Source organism: Phalaenopsis equestris, unplaced genomic scaffold (assembly GCF_001263595.1).
Source record: "Phalaenopsis equestris unplaced genomic scaffold, ASM126359v1 Scaffold000123, whole genome shotgun sequence".
NCBI lineage: Eukaryota > Viridiplantae > Streptophyta > Magnoliopsida > Asparagales > Orchidaceae > Phalaenopsis > Phalaenopsis equestris.
The window spans coordinates 498,857-518,273 of NW_018164565.1; the positions used below are offsets into that span (position 1 = coordinate 498,857).

The 19,417-nt window shown below is 33.7% G+C and overlaps 1 protein-coding gene across 2 annotated transcripts in view; it reads right to left on the reverse strand.

Moving 5' to 3' along the window:
* Positions 1-19,417, reverse strand: part of LOC110021167 (auxin response factor 3-like) — a 30,462-nt gene that overhangs the window by 547 nt on the left and 10,498 nt on the right. For both annotated transcript variants that reach the window (XM_020719556.1, XM_020719557.1), the window contains exons 7-10: positions 18,133-18,252; positions 17,963-18,038; positions 1,184-1,352; positions 137-1,100 (exon numbers count right to left, since the gene is read on the reverse strand). In XM_020719556.1, the coding sequence (XP_020575215.1) occupies positions 137-1,100; positions 1,184-1,352; positions 17,963-18,038; positions 18,133-18,252 (1,329 nt within the window). The remainder of the gene's footprint in view (positions 1-136; positions 1,101-1,183; positions 1,353-17,962; positions 18,039-18,132; positions 18,253-19,417) is intronic.

Genomic DNA, 19,417 nt, shown 5'->3' on the forward strand with positions numbered 1-19,417 from the left:
ATGAAATACACTTTTTTTTATGCATGTAAAAATTAATGTTTAAGTGCAAGATATGTAAATATATACAAATTAAGTGATACGTTTGTACAACAAAGTATAAAGTTTCAGAAAAAAAGTGACGAATAGAAACACCTACTCTTGGGCAACCATGGTTCGAGGCAAATGTCTCGAGAAAGATGATTCAATACTAGTGCTTGATAAAGTGCCTGCAGCTGGAATATTTTCAGTTAGTGGGAATCCAAAAAGCATGCAGCTGCTATCATTACAATGAAGGATACTCCGATTGTCCTTCTCAATCGGTCGGCGAGATGTCTGCTTTCGATGGGATTCCATGAATGAACCAAACGAATCAAATAGTTTGACTATTTCTTGACCTTGCAAAACCTCATGGGATCGAACAGATTCCCCAAAGTCTCCACCATTGCAGCAAAAATCAGACTGTTCTGGTGGATCTCTGTTACCACCTCCAGCTACCACATTTTCATCTGAAAACTTTTCAGTGAGGGAGACTCCAAAAAGCCTGCAGCTGCTACGCTCCTTGGTGAAACCAAATCCTAAGTTCATGTCGTCTGTTTTCTCCCTATCATTACTGTCATCAAATGAGTGGGAACTGGGAAGATGAGAGGTGGGCTGTTGAAACAACAGAACTGAAGACGGAGAAGAAGTTTGGGCTGATGAAAAGCATGGCTGCATGAGGGTACTGAAGCTTTCAAAACGGTCATCAGAACTACTTCCAGAAATGGATGATTTCAAAATTTTTAAAGCACCATTTCTACTTTGGCTTTCGGCAGCCAATCCAGGGAAGGATGGCAATACTCGAACCATTTCTTGGCCTTGCAAAACCTCATGGAATCTGTAGAAAAAACTTGAGTTTTTTGGTGGATCTGTAGCACCACATCCTGAACCAGACAGCCAGAAACTACTAGAATTAGCAGTACATCTCTTTTTAGGAAAAGAATCATTTCTCATTTCAGAAACCCGAGGAGTTAGAGCAGCATCGCCCCTATTAAAATAAGGGGCGTTGAAACTCAAAATTTCTTGACCTTGAAAGACCTTGCGTAAACTTACAGATTTCCCCAAGTTCTGATAACCATTTTCTCCTGCAAAATGGCATGAAGTCTGATGAGTTTGCAGAAAACTCGGAGCGGGTATAATAGAGGAATTTGGTTAGTCATTGGGTTACTTGTGAGTGGATAATCTGCATTTATTGAGGGAGGAATAACTCTGCTTCTCTTGGAACCAGATGTTAAAAGGCTGTTGGGACTGGAGAAAGATCCGCTGCGTTCTATCTCCCAAGGGGAGACTCTGTTATGTCGATTTTTGTTGACAACATTGACGTCATCCCATCTTACCTGAACAAAATAGATTGAAAAGGTAAAGGGACTTGGTATATAGGATTTACAGAAATCTCCAGAGAGTTGCAATGAGATTTACTAATGCTATAATCAAACAAGTGTGATACATGAAGATAGATGAAAACTTTGAAAAAAATAATAATGATTTTAACCGCCCTTTTATGATATTAAAAAATGGGCATCAACAAACATACCACACAATTCTCATGTATTTACATATCTAACATCTAAACATTCATATTTACATGCAAATCACTCACATCTTTATAATCACATCACAAACATCACCATCTATCTTTTTAAAAGTAAAATACAGCTATTCATGCATAGGTTTATGACACCAAGGTGTTATAAAGTGTAAACATAGTGTTCGATATGAAAATACATAAGAATCTGTGGTATATATGTAAATTTTGCTTAAACAAATCATAGATCAATTCACAACAAATTCCAAACAATTAAACTCAAGAAAATTTGTGCTAAAAGTTTAAATACATGCTCATTATATAATGATGGCACTAAGAAATAATTTAGCAGATTTCTTGACCTTAAAAGTAATAAAAAAACTGAGTTTTCATTTAATATCATAATTATCATCATCAGCCTTCTCCAATGAACCTAAGAAAACCAACTTAATTAAATTCCAATCAAACGCTCCACTAAATGCTACCCTATTTTGCTTTTTGCACAATTTATAAGAATATTAACTTGTCTAACCCTTTCTCCTTCTTCATGGTTGATTCTATAAATTAGATTTACACTGATATTTATATAAAAAAAAAAAAAACATTTAAGCCCATCTTTTAATACCATAAGTTGAGTAAACGAATAGACACTACTTCGAATTCTTTCATAATCATCTCCTAATAACATTCCTACTTCACCACATGTTATTATTTCCAATCACTCTCATAGCCATCAATAGGTTCCTTTCTCCCCAACATTCAAATAGACATATTATCAGGATCTAATTAGATTTTATAGTTCTATTCCTAAATATCCATTCTATTCCGTTACTGCTTCGTGCTTTTAAATTTAATTAACGCCTTCCAACTTAAGAAACTTTGTCCTCGTATATATAAATAAGGATACTAAGAAGACAATTAAGGAAGGTGCCAAGAATATAGAAGCAGAAAGGATCACCTCTGTGTTTATACATACAAAATCAGCTTTTGGGCTGCATTAACTGACATCTTGAGAAAGCTTCTACATTTATCTTTTAATTTTATATGACCAATTAAAACTCCTATTTTAGGTAGCTGAACTAACCTTTTTCAGTCCTTAACGGCCACACTTATAATTACTTTGCTAAATTTATTTTATCTTAGTTTGCAAAGATGGAGAATGCTTTAAAGAGGCATGAGAGAAAAAGATGAAGGATTCAAAGGAAAACAAGTCCTAAGAGGAACACATATGCTTATGCAAACACATCTCGATGTGAAAAGTAAACAATTGAAATTAAAGGCTTCTGGTCCGATACATCTTGAGAAGCTTATAATCAAGTGAGCTGAAGACCAACAATGCTATATACTCTCTCGAATAGAAATAAACTAGAATCAATATCTTAAAGGAAAGTACTAGTTGAGATAAAAATGTAAATTATGTACTTCACAAAAGAAATTTTGAATATTACATAGATACGAGAAATGATTAGAGTGATGATAAGAGTCAATTTTGCACATCTCTTTTGCATATGACGCACTTTGCAATCAATATAAATTACAGTTTCAATGAATGAATAATAATTTTAATCACACATTGACGAGGGGGCTATGGAGGACCGATCGGTCCTCAAAGGAAGGGGAGTTGCCGCTCCTCCCTTTCCGTTCTCTCCACTTTCCCTCTTTCCTTCTTAGCACCTTCCTAATATAAATCTTTCCAAATCAGAATTTTTGAATATTTTTATTCTTCTTTTTTGAATATGAATTTCCATTATAATCTCTTTCCTAACTGAAATTTCAAATTAGAACTTATGAATACTTTATTTCTCTTTCCTTATTCTGAATTTCCATTATAATCCATTTCTTAAATTGAATTTCTGAATATTTTATCTCTCCCTAAATCTGAAATCCTGATTTGATTCTTCTTTCTTATTTTAGATATTGTCTAAAATAAAGTCCTAACCTCATTATAAATAGAAGATGGTGTGGGGTTAGAGTTATGGGTCTTATTTTTGATACCTGAAATCAGGTTTTAGCTTTGGTATTTTCCCCTTCGAGGGTTGTATCCGAAGTCAAAATAGTGCTCCGAATGTCCCTCATTCGAGGTGATGATCCGGATGTAGCTCGACCCCGATGAGATATTTATCTATCCTTCCACCCTCTTGTTTCTGTCCACCCACATCCCAGCCCTACAACAGACCACAACACCTCTTCCCCAATAGCCATCGGTAGCTGTCCTCCCTCCAACCTATTGCCAACCTTCTTCCAGCAAGGCTGCAGCTCCCCATACTTCATCCCAACACTCAGAATTCCTCCCAGCGCACTCAGCCGACGCACTTCCAACAGTCTAACTTGTTGTTCAGGCCTTTCCCGTCGCTGCCAGCACTTCCCCACTCACTGTCCACCCTCCGAAAATGCTGACAAGCCTTTCCCACAACTTCCCCACCTTCCCAGCTTGCTACCCCACCTTCCAACCTACCTCCCAGCAACCCAACAAACCTTCCCGCCATCTTAACATGCTGCCTCCCTCCTCCAGTTGCCCCTCTTCTGCATTCATACTTGTTGTCTCAAGCCTTCGGATCCACTAGGCTAACCTCCGCCACCATTGGGATACACTTTCGAGGTGTTAGCTAATGTCTTTGTGTTTGTTTGTCGTTTATTTCATGTTTTAAAAAGTCGTTGTAATCGGTTTCAAATTCAATAATAATATTTGTATTTCTTTTGTGATTTGGGCTTTCTTCCCTTGTATTACTTGATATTAAAGCTAGCCCAACCCTAATCCTATGATGAGGTCGCCTACTATCTGTCCCTGCCCAAGCCAACTCCACCAGAATTTTTTTCTTATTCCCAAACCCTAGCCAAAGACTTGACCTAACCCTAACTTCCCCTTGCTGATTTTCAAAATCAACAACCATAAATTATTTTCCTACACCCTCTCTCACCTCCCAACTCTAAACCCCAGCCATGCCACCATTGAGATACATGCTCGAGCTTTCCCGGGAGAAGATACGATGAGAGATCAACCGACTTCAAAGTTGGATTATGAACATTGAAGATTAAATCCAATGAAAGACTACCCTCTATCGTGATCCGAAAGATTGAAGGGGGGAACGAGAAAATATGAAGATGAAGCGGGAAACAAAGTGTCAGTTCCTACCAACTTACTCACGCCAAATATTGCAAACTCTAGTTTTCGAAGTGGAGAGACCGTATCACCAAATAACCCCCCTTGCTACTATCCAACGAAACCAATCCTCAAGTTTGTCACGACCAGAAAATGTTGCAAGTGCCACAGATTCAAACATGTGGAAACATAATGCACAACCAGGGAAGTGACCTATTCCATGGAGCATGACATTATTGAAACCTAGGGTAAGGACACCGCAGACACTGAAGAGCAGTTCAAACGAGAATTTTTATATAACACGTCTTCCCCCGAGTAACTACCTTATTCTTGGATACATCCATTGCCTTTCCTCCATATGAAAAAAAAACATGCGATTTTTGATGAGATTGCGGTTCCTGCTCTCCTAGAAGATGAACTTTTTGTTGAGACATAAAAATCACGTAGACCAGAAGATGCCAGAATTCAAAATTTTAGGTGAAGACCTTAGTAACAACCAATAGATAGCATCACAAGCGGCTACACTTCGAACCCTTACCCCCAGTGTTCCATATGAAGAGACGAAAGTCCAGTGTGAAACTCTTGTTATTGGAGATGTGGGTTCTCCAAAACTTCAAGAGTCAGAGGGAAGATCCGAAAAATAATAAGAATCACCCATCAACCAAATTCTTACAAAACCTCAACCTCGCTGAGGCCTAACTCGTCATAGATGATAAGCATATGAAATATTTACTTGTTCCAAATTTGATTTGGGAAAACCTATGGCTCAAATTATGCCAAAACAGAACATATAGATAGGGAGGTACGCTCTCAAATGGGAAAAGCTCCTCAAATGCTTTCGTAAGACGGTGCAATCGCCAATGGGATCTAGGGGTGGCTGACAACGACACGGAAGCTTCAACATGTGACGTCAAAGCTCCCCAACCTTGGGAGACTGACGCATGGGCTATGGAGGATCGACCGATCCTCAAAAGGAGGGGAACTACCTCTCCTCCCTTTCCCTTCTCTCCCCTTCCCCTCTTTCTTTCTTAGCACCTTCCTAATACAAATCCTTCCAAATCAAAATATCTGAATATTTTTATTCTTCTTTCGAAAATCTGAATTCCCATTATCCCTTTCCTAAACTGAATTTTCAAATCAAAATTTCTAAATACTTTATTCTTCTTTCCTAAATCTGAATTTTCATTATAAACCCTTTCCTAAAATGAATTTCAAATCAGAAATTCTGAATATTTTATTCCTCTTTTTAAATCTGAAATCTTGCTTTTATTTTTTCTTTCTTATTTTAATTATTGCCTAAAATAAAGTCCTAGCCTCATTATAAATAGAGGATGATGTGCTTAAAGTTAGGAGTCTTGTTTTTGATATTTGAAACCAAGTTTTAGCCTTGGTATTTTTCCCTTCGAGGGTTGTATCCGACGGCGAGGTAGTGCTCTGGTTGTCCCTCGTCCGAGGTGGTGATCGTCTCCACTGGTTTCGGTGGTGCTCCGGCTGTAGCTCGACCCTGACGAGATATTTACCTGCTGTCCACCCGCTTCTCAGCCCTACAGCAGGCTACCGCACCTCTTCCCCAACAACCTTAGGCTGCTGTCCTCCCTCCAATATGCTGCCAACCTTGTCCCAACAAGGTCACAACTCCCCATACTCCATCTCAACACTCAACTGCTCTTCCTATACAACCTAATCTTGCTGTCCACCTGACCAGAATTCCTCCTAGCACACACCCGACCAACTTCCAACAGTCTATCCACTGTCCAGAACTGGACCAATCTCCACCACCCTTGGAATAAACTGTCAAGCTGTTGGCTTGGGTCTTTGTGTTTGTTTGTCATTTATTTCATGTTTTGAAGAGTCGTTGTAACCGATTTCAAATTCAATAATAATATTTTTGTTTTTATGGTTTGGACTTTCTCCTCTGGTATCACACATTATTTGTTTCTGTTGTGTTATCTCTTCTACCTGTGCCTTAGTTACTTGTAGAGTAAAATGTTAAAATAGGCCCATGATTGTTTACATGTGACATTTTATTCCAAGTTTATAAAACTGCCAAATAAGTCCCCAAACTTTTTAAATTGAGACTGAAATAATCCTCCTTAGGGACTGTTTCAACTCATATTAATAGAGCACGAAGACTAAATTGACACTTTTATAGCGTGTGGGACTAAAATGACAAACTATAAAGAGTCGGGGGACTATTTTGACACTTTTCACATTATTTATTCGATATCTATGACTTGATTTTTTACGGTAACATTAGCTAACTTATCTGTTAATAGGTATGCTAAACCTTGGTTTTCAACATTAATATGGTTAATCTTTGTTCTTAACAATATAAAGTAACAAAGCATTGGTTAGAAAACGTGCCTTGGTTTTTCATAGTGATTAGAGACTGACTTTGTTGTTGTAACAACATAAAAAAACCATTTTCTTCAATGGGCAATGCTGACATAAAATAAAATTTAGAACAATACAAGATGTGCTCATAAAGATAGCTCCCTTGCAGAAGATCCATTAAGTAATTTAATTCATTCAGGCTCAATTTTTGATAGAACTTACTAATAAAGTAAATTTTTAAAATAACTTTAATTAACAATCTCATCAATAAAAAACTTCTCATCATTAGTTCAAATTACAAACCTAATTTTTGAGTCCCCATCTGAGACGGATTTTCATATCACAACACAAGACCAAGCAAATGTCAATTTTAAGCAAAAAGAAAAGTTATACAATTTGCATTTAAGAATATTGGGATTTGCTAATCATCGCTTGTCGGAATCCTATAGGAGCTTTTCTCAACTGTGTCCCTAACAATGTAAATCAAAATTGAATACAAAGATAAATTTTGCTTTTTTTTTCTAAATTTGTCACCAATGATGAACTCTCTGATTTTGTATTTACACACGTAGATTCCATTGCATTTTGCTTTCAGATTCTTTTAGAAGCTTTGCCTTTCTCCCTTCCGAGTAAATCAAAATTGTCTCTTTGCGACTCTTCAGTGCTTTTGATCATATCTGAAACCTTTTCAGTTGGTAATGAGATAGTAATTTCCCTAATTCTTCTTTATGAAAACAAATCTCTCAAAGAATGAATGCCACATACTTGAAAATGAATCAGAAAGATGTTTTTAATAATTGTTGTCATCGTTTTGTAAACCATAAGATTGTCAACAACTCGTTTGTACAATTCCTTGGAATTTCAATATTTAATTTCTGAGCAAGTTTATGATGACCTTATTAGCAACCTTTGTCTGCGGATTGGCTTGCAGGTGATGTATATAGATGTAAATTTCAGCTTAAATTTACTATTGGTACAAAAGTCTGGTTACTCGATACCTACAGACCATCATATGTTATTATTGAGAGAGAAAGTTTGAACATCGTAAAGATCTCAAATAGAAGAAGGGTCATTAACACCTAAGCAATATGCTGAGTTATTGTGATTGCCTCAAAACTTTCCTAGCAAAATTCTCTGCATTCTCCTAAATAGATTTCTTCCATCAATTTTTTTTTGACTTTTGCAATTCAAGACACCTTAGGCTCGCTAAGTAGGATGTCTTAAATAGATCTCAATTTGAAGTGAAATGCCTTAATACCTTGTAGCATAAAGATCTTGTTTCATTTTTGTCATTCCACAAAATTCCAAGGAATAGATATTTTATATGAGGCTGAACCAATAAATAGTTTGATTGTCTTATTTTATTTATCAATTAATGATTATATAACTCGCTAGTAGAGGTGGATATGGATATTTATACATTGCAAGCTAATCTATGACCTGTTTTCCTCTCTTGCAATGTGTGTCGTGAGTAAGTTTTGAAATTTAATGATTTCCACATTTAATCATTTTAAGATAATTTTGCAAAGTTGCATCTCTTATCTCATAGTTCTTTATGAGTTTGGAATCTCTTTAGACTTGTAAATTTTGAACTCCAACCTCAATAGCAATTTGAAATCTAACAAATAGTACTTTATACTTGGTTTGACTGTTGGTGGCTATGAATATTAACCCAAGAGATGATAGGAGATCTATGCTTTCTGGACACTTAAGTACTAGTTTTCATGCATCAAAGTTCAACATTAGATTATCATAAGGTATAAATGGAAATGAAGTAAAGAAAAACATTGTTCAAGGCAACCTCACCGAAATTATTTAACCTCTTGCTCTGCTAAATGTTTTGTCCTAGATTACTTTAGTTTTTAATGCATGATATAAACTAGTTTTATTAAGCTTTAATGTTTGGCTCTTTAAAATGTATGATTGTTTGTGCAAAAATATTTTTATGACTGAAATTTACCACTTTAATATCCTGTTTTAAACATATTGTATGATTTTTACTTCTAGTGGTTTAATCTTTCAATTCATGCTAAATATTATGATGTCCATAGTTGACCTTCAGTTTAATACATTTCCTTGTAATTAGATATTTACTTGTCTATTCATTTAACCGTATGCTCTAAAATTTCTCATTGGTGAATATTGTAGCACTAGTTATTGTGCATTAAAATAAAGATAATTTGTTTAATGCGTTTAAAATTGAAAGTTCCCTCTCTTAACATTATTAGTCATCAATCTTGTATTAAATTATTTGCAGTCTACATAGCTTATTCACTTGTGCATGAATGTGTGTGGTGACTGGAACAATTGAACTAGTTTTAAACTTATAAGAAAAACATTTCTATTTGAAATTTGTGAGTTTCATACTGTTATTCTTAGAATCAATCTTTAGATTTATATTTGGGTTTGATCTCGTAAAATCTTTTTGTAGTGAATTTATTGCAATCGCTGAGTGAAATAGAGTTACTCAATTCACATTAATAAAATCATTTACCAATCTATCATTTGCTCAAGCATATAGCCTACAACTTAGTTATCTAGTATGATGTGATTAAGTTATTATGTTAATTGTTTAGTTTGCTATGATTCCCTTGCAATTTCATTGTATTGATTTAGCTTCCATGCATTCATGTGCGTGATTTGGGTTCGTAAATTTAGAACACAGTTCAAAGATCTTGAGTCAAACAAAATTTAGAACCACTCATGATAGGGAGTTAAAGAATACAAGATAGATAAAGATTAACCTCATCATCAAACACAAAATTATATATCTCAAATCCAAAACAATGATATTAAACTCAAAAAAATGTGATTTGACACCAAGGTTTACAATTGCACAATTAGGTATTTTTTCCAGTCCTTGATGTAAGATGCAAGCCTCATAATTGAACCATTAAATCAATATAAATATAAATGATAAATAACATACTACAATAAAGGAATGCTATCAAAGTAAAATCACGACAAATCAAAGTAAGGTCATAATAGTGAGTATCTTACGCTGCCAATTCAAGATAATCAAGTAGCTAAGTTATTAAGATTATAATTTACAAAGTCAAAAGAACCTCCTGCTCTTATCACAAAGTCAATCTTTATTATAATGATTATTATAATAGCTTACTTTCTCTCCTCCCTCATCTCTAGTTGTGATTGTGAGTACAAATCGACATCAGGTCGTGTGCAACATGCACTTGGGAGTTAAGGAGATGCGTGCAACTCCAGTTCTCAATATGTTTGTTTTAGTACATGAGCAACGAAATAATTAAATAAAATATTACTTGCACATTAATTTTATATTAAATTTTTAAACCACTTAAATCCTAATTTTATGGCTTGTAACAACTAGGGCTGTCAATTTGGCTCGTTAAGCAACTCGAGTTCGACTCGTTCTTAAGCTTAATGGGCCGAACACAAACAAATTTTTAAGTTTGAAATATAAACGAGCCGAACACGAATAAAAATTTGTTCGCTTGTGTTCGGCTCGAATTGACTCGAAAAGAAATAAATAAATAAATATATACACACATATAATACATATTCATAAAATTAAATATTATAAATTTTAAATAATTAAAATTTTTTAAAATAAAAAATTTATCAAATTTTAAAAGTTTATATCCTATAAATTATAATATATAAGAAATTATTAATAAATATTACTTATATAAATATTATATATTTATATAATATAAGTTATATAATTAATATAATATAATATATAAGCCTCTCCCTCTTCCAAGTTCCGCCTCTTCTCGTTCCTCTCAAAATCGCGAAAGGCGTTCAACTGCGAGAGCTTAGGGTTTGTTGTTTGTGTTTGCTGCTCTCCTCTTCCGAGTCATCTCCTTCTCCACTCAAAATCGCGAAAGAGTTTCGATAGCGAGAGCTTAGGGTGTGCTCTTCCTCTTTCTCTTTTGAGACATCTTCCTCTTCCGATTCCTCCAATTTCGAGCCGAACTCGAGTCGGAAAATATTATTTGAGCCGAACACAAACACACCATTCACGAGTCATTTCGAATACGAGCCGATTTCGAACACGAGCCGGTATCGAACGAGCCGAACACGAGCTGACCCTGAGCCGCTCAGGCTCGGTTCGTTTACAACCATAGTAACAACTAGTACAAATTGCGTAGAGGCTCGCCATAAGGTGCACCTCAGCTTCACAGAGGTGTGTGTATGCCTCAGCAAGACAGGATGAGGTGTGGGCCTCATGACGTATTTTTAAAATTACATTGAGACACGTCTTGAGACGCGCATCTTAGTACACAATATTAAACAATATAATTGCATGCCTTCATGCATACATGACAAATAAAATCTCTAGTTCTAATAATTTGATAAAAATTGCTGGAATGAGTTTTGATCATATACAAAAACTCAAACCTTTGACAAACGGCCCAAAACTCCGCATTTTGGTTTCATCCAAGACCTCAATCGAAACCTCATTTACCGATATACAAGAGAATTTTTTCATCTACACAACTTTTTGGTTGTTTACTCACAATCGTAGGCATATTTACACACCCTATGGCTACTCCAAAAATTGTGAATGAATTAACACCTACAGCATCTTGGTTTTAAAGATTCTAAAACTTGTTTGTCAAATTTCACATTATAATTCATGTACACAACATTCCACATTACGGGTTATTCAATTGCTAAAAAAACACTTATATTTATACGGAGGAGCTTTTTGAGTTCAGGAGTGAACACGATGAACGCACAGAGTAATAATAAAGAAACCAAATGCCATAAAATATAATAAGCTTCATGTGATTCTTTGAAAAAAAACCAACAAATCTAAGAGAGAAGATCTAAACTACAATAGAAAATCCATACAAGGGTACTGAATAAAAGGGGCACAAGAACTCAACATTCACCAAATACAAGTAATTGATCTCACTAGTAAAAAAAACCCAAAATCTTTCAAGCCAAATAAATAAAAGAATATAATAGTAGAGATGATAAAATAAATGATTTTACAAATATCCAAAATTTCCTCTTAAAAGTTTCTTATAAGGATAACTTTGTGCATGTTTCTACAATATGCTATAAACCTCACAGTAGACTAGAGATTATGACAACTCAAAATGACAAATATATAGCACTTGCTCTAAAACTCACAATAGTAAATTTATTAATCTAAAATTAAATTGCTACTACTATACACTAAGTACTCAGCAATTTAATAACTAGGCATAATTGAAAATTCTCTCATCACCAAGATGAGTAATTAACCATAGAGATTTGTACCTTGTAGACCTTACTTTTGGTCAACCCAATTCAATCAAGTCTATTGTCGCTTTCCTAGACTGAGGAACACATCCTAGTGCCCCTGGGTGGCTCCCTGGCCTTGATCCAGCTGGCTCAATTCTCTTTCTGCAATTCCAGGAGAAGTCTAATTGGACCCTAGCTCAACTCATATAATTGAGAGTCTGGTGGTAAGTTCATCTTGTAACTTAGCGAGCCCAAGTTCAAGTTGGGTCAAAGTACAGTGCAAGGTCAGGAAGCAGTAATAGGACAGTTGATCCTCACAATTCTTAACTAAGCTGCAGTTGCTCAAACATAAGATAATTGAAAGCTCTGTGTTCTAAATTTAGTTATCATCTTTAATATACATTTTGGACTTTTAAAAAAAAAATAGTAATGAAACTTAAGTATTGATTTATGATTTAGAAACTTCTATTAAATAAATTAAATTGATTAAAAAATTTAAGAAAAAGAAAAATAATAAATTCAAAAGTTTAATGGAATTAAAATGATTTAATGAAACAAAAAATGTAAAAATAAAATGTCTAATTATTAGATGTTGGATAAGTTAATGACAATTTCAGAAATTTATTTTATAAATTTATATATACATTTATTATAAGTGAGAATTAATAAAAAATATGATAAATAAGTTTTAATAATAAAATATTAAATTGAAATAAATATTTTTATAACATTACTTTTGCATAGTAAATGTTATTTAATTAATTAATAATAATAATATATAATAAAATAATAATTAAATGTCTAAAATATGTTATGTATTAATTTGAGTATTTTAAATGTTTATGACTTAATGATGAGGATTCAATTTATAAAAAGTTAATCTTCATACTATATAGAAATTGTTAACATTGTAAATTTAATTGATGAAATTCTAAATATTAACAAGAATACTAATCAAGAAATCACCAAAAAAAAAAAAAAAGTTTAAATTAATAATAAGTAAATAATAATATTATTAAAAAAATGATTAAATGATTTTAAAAAAATGATGATTTATAAAGATAAAATAAACATAAATTACATGTAAATAGTAAGATTAAATTATAAACAATTAACCAAAAATATTTACAAATAAGGATACAAATTAAACGGTACTCACATGACGGTTATGTGTGTGTGTAGAGAGAGAGAGAGAGAAAAGATGTAATTGATATGAATATGATAATTGAATGTTTTGAACTATCATGCACAATCATATCTGAAAATAAAATCTCTTAAATGATCTTATACTGATTTACTGCACGTTTAACTATCATACATATTGATTTATTTTTGTTGTGTCACTGTAATGTAAAAATTTTAGTATCAATGACTATTATTAGCTCATTATATTCTAAATTTAATATTTTCAAGTTCAGAATTTTTTTAAAAAAAGAGTAATAGACAAAAAATGTGTATAGGAAATAAAGTCAATAAATAAGTAACTCTTTCTCTATCTTAGATTTAGAATAAATAATTAAATTTTATTTTCACCTCCCGACGATACGTTCTAGCTAATATAGGTACTCTCAATGGTAATTTTATTTTAAACTAATATTGGGATAAGAACTTGGAATATAGGTACTCTCATAGGTAAATTAATGGAATTAGTTGATATTATGATTCATAGAAAAATTAATATCTTATATATTGAAGAAACTAAATGGGTTGAAGAAAAGACTAAGGAAATTGATATCTTAGGTTTTAAACTTTGGTATTCTGGTAAGAGTAGCACTAGATATGGTGTAGGTGTAATTATAGATAAGAGTTTGAAATATAATGTTGTAAGAGTTGGAGATAAAATTATAGTCCTTAAAATTATCATCGATACTAAGATTTTTAATATTATAAGTGCTCATGCTCATTAAGTAGGTTCAGATATAGAGTCTAAAGATAAATTTTAGAATGACTTAGAAAACTTAATACAAATGATATATCTTGAAGAAAAAATTTTTATTAGAGGAGATTTAAATGGAAATGTAAATAGAATTGTAGAAGATTTCAGAAATATTCATGGTGGCTACGGTTTTGGAGTGATAAATGAAAAAGGTAAGAGTTATTTTAGATTTTGTTTTGGCGTATGATTTTGCTATTCATAATACTTTATTCAAGAAAAGAGATGAACATCTTATTACTTATAAGAATAGATCTAATAAAACACAAATTGATTATTTTCTTATGAGAAGAAGAGATCGTCGAGATTGTAAGGATTGTAAGGGGATTGTAAGGTCATGTAAGGTCATTTCAAGTGAGGATATAAGTACCCAACATCGTTTATTAGTTCTAGATTTTTAAATGAAGAGTTGTAAAATAAAGAATACTACGACTCATCATCGTAGAATTAGATGGAAGAACCTAAAAGACACAAATAAAATTATTTTTATGCGTAAAATTCAATATTTCAAAATTTGGGATGTTCATAAAGAAACAAATATTATTTGGGATAAAATAACAAACGCTATTAAATAAGTAGCAAAAGATGTACTTGGAGAATCAAAAGAAAGAAGTTTTTAAATAAAAATCGTTGGTGAAATAATAATGTGCACGAAAAGATAAAATATAAGAAGTTATGTTATAGAAATTGGTTTAGACGTAAAAGCTTAAAGAACTAGGAAAAATATCAAATGGCCTGCAATGAGTCCAAAAGAACATTATGTGACGCTAAAAATTTTATTTTTAATGATCTTTATAATATATTAGATACTAAAGAGGGTGAAAAATATATGTATAAACTAGCCAAACAAAGAGAAAAGAAAAGTAAAGATTTAACTCAAGTAACGTGTATTAAAGATGAAAATCAAAAAGTGTTTTTCTTAAAAAAAGATATTCAACATAAGTAGATGAGTTATTTTGATAAACTTTTTAATGAAGTTTTATAAAACGTTTCATTTTTACCGTCGCATTAGTAAAAAAGAAGTTGACGAGGCTTTAAAGAAAACCAAGGATAGAAAGTCTGTAAGACCTGATGATATCCCAATTGCAGTGTAGAAATATTTAGAAGATTTGGGAATTTTTTAGCTTACTAAACTCTTTAATATTATTTCCAAAAACTTAAAAGATGTTTGAGGAGTGGAGGAAGAGTATTTTGTTCCCCATTTTTAAGCATAAAGGGGATGCACAAGTGTGTGCAAATTATAGAGGAATTAAGTTGATGTGTCATACTTTAAAATTATGGGAGAGGTTAATTGAACGTATGTTAAGACGTATTACAAAGATTTCTCTTAATCAATTTGGATTTATGCACGACAGGTCTACTATGGAAGCTATACATTTATTGAGACGTTTGATGGAGAAGTTCAAAGATAATAAGGAGAATCTATATTTGATTTTTATTGATTTAGAAAAAGCTTATGATAAGGTTCCAAGGGATATCCTTTGGAGAGTTCTTGAGAAGAAAGGTGTTGATATGACTTATATTCAGGTTATTACAGATATGTATATTAGAGTTGTTACTTGTGTTCGAACTGAAGGGGTATTGATCAAATATTTTTCTATTTCTGTTGAATTACGTCAGCGATCGACTTTAAGCCCATATCTTTTTGCTTTTGTTTTGGGTGGTCTTTCTGGACATACAGGAGGATGTACCTTGGTGTATGTTTTTTGCTGATGATATCCTTCTCGTGGATAAGACGAGAGAAAAGCCCAGGAAAAACTTGAATTATGGAGGTTTACATTGGAGTCTAAAGACCCTCATTTGAGTAGAACTAAAATTGAATACATGGAGTGTAATTTTAATAGTAGTAGCTCTAGTGACAAGTGTAACTTTGGGCTATCAAATTATTAAAAGGTGTGAACGATTTAGATATCTTGGGTCTATTGTTCACCTTTAAAAGAGAAGCATAAAACTAAGTTAAGTGTTGTTGAGAGGAGAATGATTGGTTGGTTGAACCGGAGGCATTCTTTGGGCCTATTGTGTTTTAGAAAAGTACCGCTTAGACTGATTTATAAGACGGTGCTGAAACCTGCAATGCTCTATGGTTTTGAATGTTGGCCTTTAAAAGAAAAGCATAATACTAAGTTAAGTGTCGCCGAGATGAGAATGATTAGGTGGATGAGTGGCTTTACACTTAGAGACAAAATGCAAAAAATGAATATCTTCGTGATAAAGTTGGTATAGCTCTAGTGACAAAAAAAAATAGAGAGAGTCGTTTTAAATGGTTTGGTCATATTATACGTCGACCATCTGATTATCCGATTAGGAGAGTAGATGTTTTAGATTTGAATTATGTCAGAGGTAGACCTTTAGAACTGAATGAAAATATGACACTAAATAGGATGCAATGGAGAAAAAAGATTCATTTAGCTGACCCCAAGTAGTGGGATTAAGGCTTTGTTGTTGTTGTTATTGATGATACGTTCTGGCCTTGAAAATTTTAAGTCCTTAGGCAATCTCTACTGTGCTTTCTAGCCTTCCAACCACTCAGGGGCAGGCTCGAATAGGTTAATATCATTGCACAACACTGCTGCAATTGCCATGGTCGAAAGAGATCGAATTTGAATTCCCTCATAGGGCCTCTTCCATCTTGAATTGGAACATTTGAATCATTCTCCAGCTTTGTGCAAGCCTCCTAGTGCCTTCCCCCTCCTCCCAAACCTCTTCTATGTGCCCTAGACGCCAACTCTGATGATACAGCAGCAGGTCGTTGCTCTCCCCATGAGTACAGCCATCTTCTACCATCGGTGCCCAGAGGATATCAGTTCGTGAGTTCGTAACAAAGCTCTCAGTCGCGGGAATTGATCCAATTCACCTGCAGTGGGTATTCTCCAAATCTCTCCCTACATGCCTTAGTTTAGAAACTTCGAGAACAAAACTAGGTTTCAGGAAAAAATCAAATAGGCCAGAACCCCGGGTGAGGTCTCTAATACTTATGGAACACAAGAAACTCACTATTGCTCCTTGGATCGCTTGGATCAGGGGCAATCACACTATGCGTCAATTGGCTGGAGGTAGGAAACAAAATCAGTCTATTTTTGTTGTTTGGAACGAATGATTAAGATTTGAGGTCCGAGATAACAGTTCACCCGTAGGACCTGCGGCTGGAACGCACTCTCCAATCACACGTGGACAAATGGAAAGTACATGTTACGTCAGCTGCTGTTGCAGTGCAGATTAAATTAATAGGATATTTAATTTAATAATTGATTAAAATCCACAAAACTTCGAAAAATCATTAAGTAATTTTAGAAAAATTCAAGAAATCTAAAAAAAAAAAAAACTCAAAAGGCTCACAACAATCTCTTAAAGCAATTCCATGGCAGGAATAGATTAAATACAACATCAAACACTCAATTATTCCTATATTAATTCCTTAACAATTACTTGCATCAAGAAAACAAGGTGACTAATTCCAGTTTGATTCATCATTCAAAAACGCAAGCAAAATAAGCAGAAGTGCCCTATGGATAGACAATATATTTTTGGCTCAAAACCATAATCATGTCAGGAACAAATTGTCATGACAGAAATTCCTCCCCTGTAAGTGATGAATACAAAGAAGGTTATCTTAAGGGTTGGCTGGGAGTCTAAAGGCTATGTTTAGGATAAATTAATAATGCAATGCAGCATAAAATTACAAAGAAGAAGGCATTTAGGAGCATACTAACAGATGAAAGTAAAATAAAATTTCCAAAGACAGCAATCAATTGAATAAAAAAATTATTAGATTAGTATGGAAAACATTATGCCTGATATGAACAATGGATGGATGCAGCGACTAGAAATCTGAATTTAATACCTCTAGGTTCCTCCATTTTGAACCTGGCCACCGTAGAGGATCAAAGTCACTAACAGCAGTTATCAATCCTGTAAACCTACAAAAATCAATGGGAAAAAAAATGAAACACTCTTGAACAAATTCCACAGCATCCTCATTCCACTCCCCTCCTAAATGAAACTTTTTCAAACCTTCTCTCAGCCGCATCTTCACCAGCAGCACTCATTTTAAACCTGGTCCCAACAGGAATTGTATAACTGCAGCTCTTTGTGAACTTCCAGTAAGGAATAATGAACTGTGATTGGTTAACCCTATGGAAGTCATAAAATCAATAAGAGCAATAGCCTCATAAGCTAGATCTATCAGAAGAGCATAAAGTAGTAATGAAAGGAGTGCCAGCAAGATAGGAATGCCTAACAAATACACATGCAGGCAGAAGAATTCATGGAAGAGCTTATTCAAGCAAACAACAATGTATAAATTTCATATATATATAAAATAACTTAAGATAATATGAAGTCCTTCACAAGAGAATGAAAAATAAAATCCTAATACTAAGCAATTAATACTGTAAATTTCTATTTTAAGTAGAAAACTAATAATCAAAATTTCGAAAAAATAAATGAACAGGTCAATGGTTAAATCTTGTAAAACAGCCAAAAACAGTTTATTACTTTTGGATATACTTCTGCACCAAATAAAACTATAAAATTTTCCATATCTCAGGATCCGTTTTTGCTAGTAGAACCCAATCAGCCTCTCCCTATTTAGATCAGCATTCTAAATTATGTATGACTCTTTTGTATATGTTCAAATTTGTATATAATGAACGGTTCTATTTATAATAGAAGAAATCTAGAGACTTATTTGTAAATATTGTAAAACTATATAAGCCGAAGTGTTAATGAAATGAGTAAGGTTTTTCACAAAATAATTTAATTTGGTATCAGAACTAAAAACCTAGCCAGGATTTGCGTACGTATGTAGAGACGCGAAGTTGTTCCAGAGAGGGGATCACTACCTGGGACGGCGATGACGAACGTGAAAAAATCACATGGAAGACTCACGATAAAGTTGCGATCGAAGCCGAGCAGAGAGGACATAAGTGGATGACATTCAAAGAGTGAGTGACATTTGGACAAAGTTGAAGACGATCTATGTTGGAGCTGAGAAACAAATGAAGGTGTTTCAGATTCAGCGTGAGTTAAAGACAGTGATTTAGGGTGATAGATCAATTCATGGGTACTCAATAGACCTAGAGCGGCTGTGGCAAGATCTTGATCACTTCTCATCTATGTCAAACTGTGGTCATTCGGGGTGCAAGAAGGGAGAGATCTTTGCACAGATATGGACTATGCAGTTTTTGGCACATCTAAACTCGATCTTTGATCAAAGGAGATCAGTTCTCTTAGCTTAGGCAACTATTCCAACACTAGATGAGGCCATTGCTCTGATGAAATAGAATAAGAGTCGCAT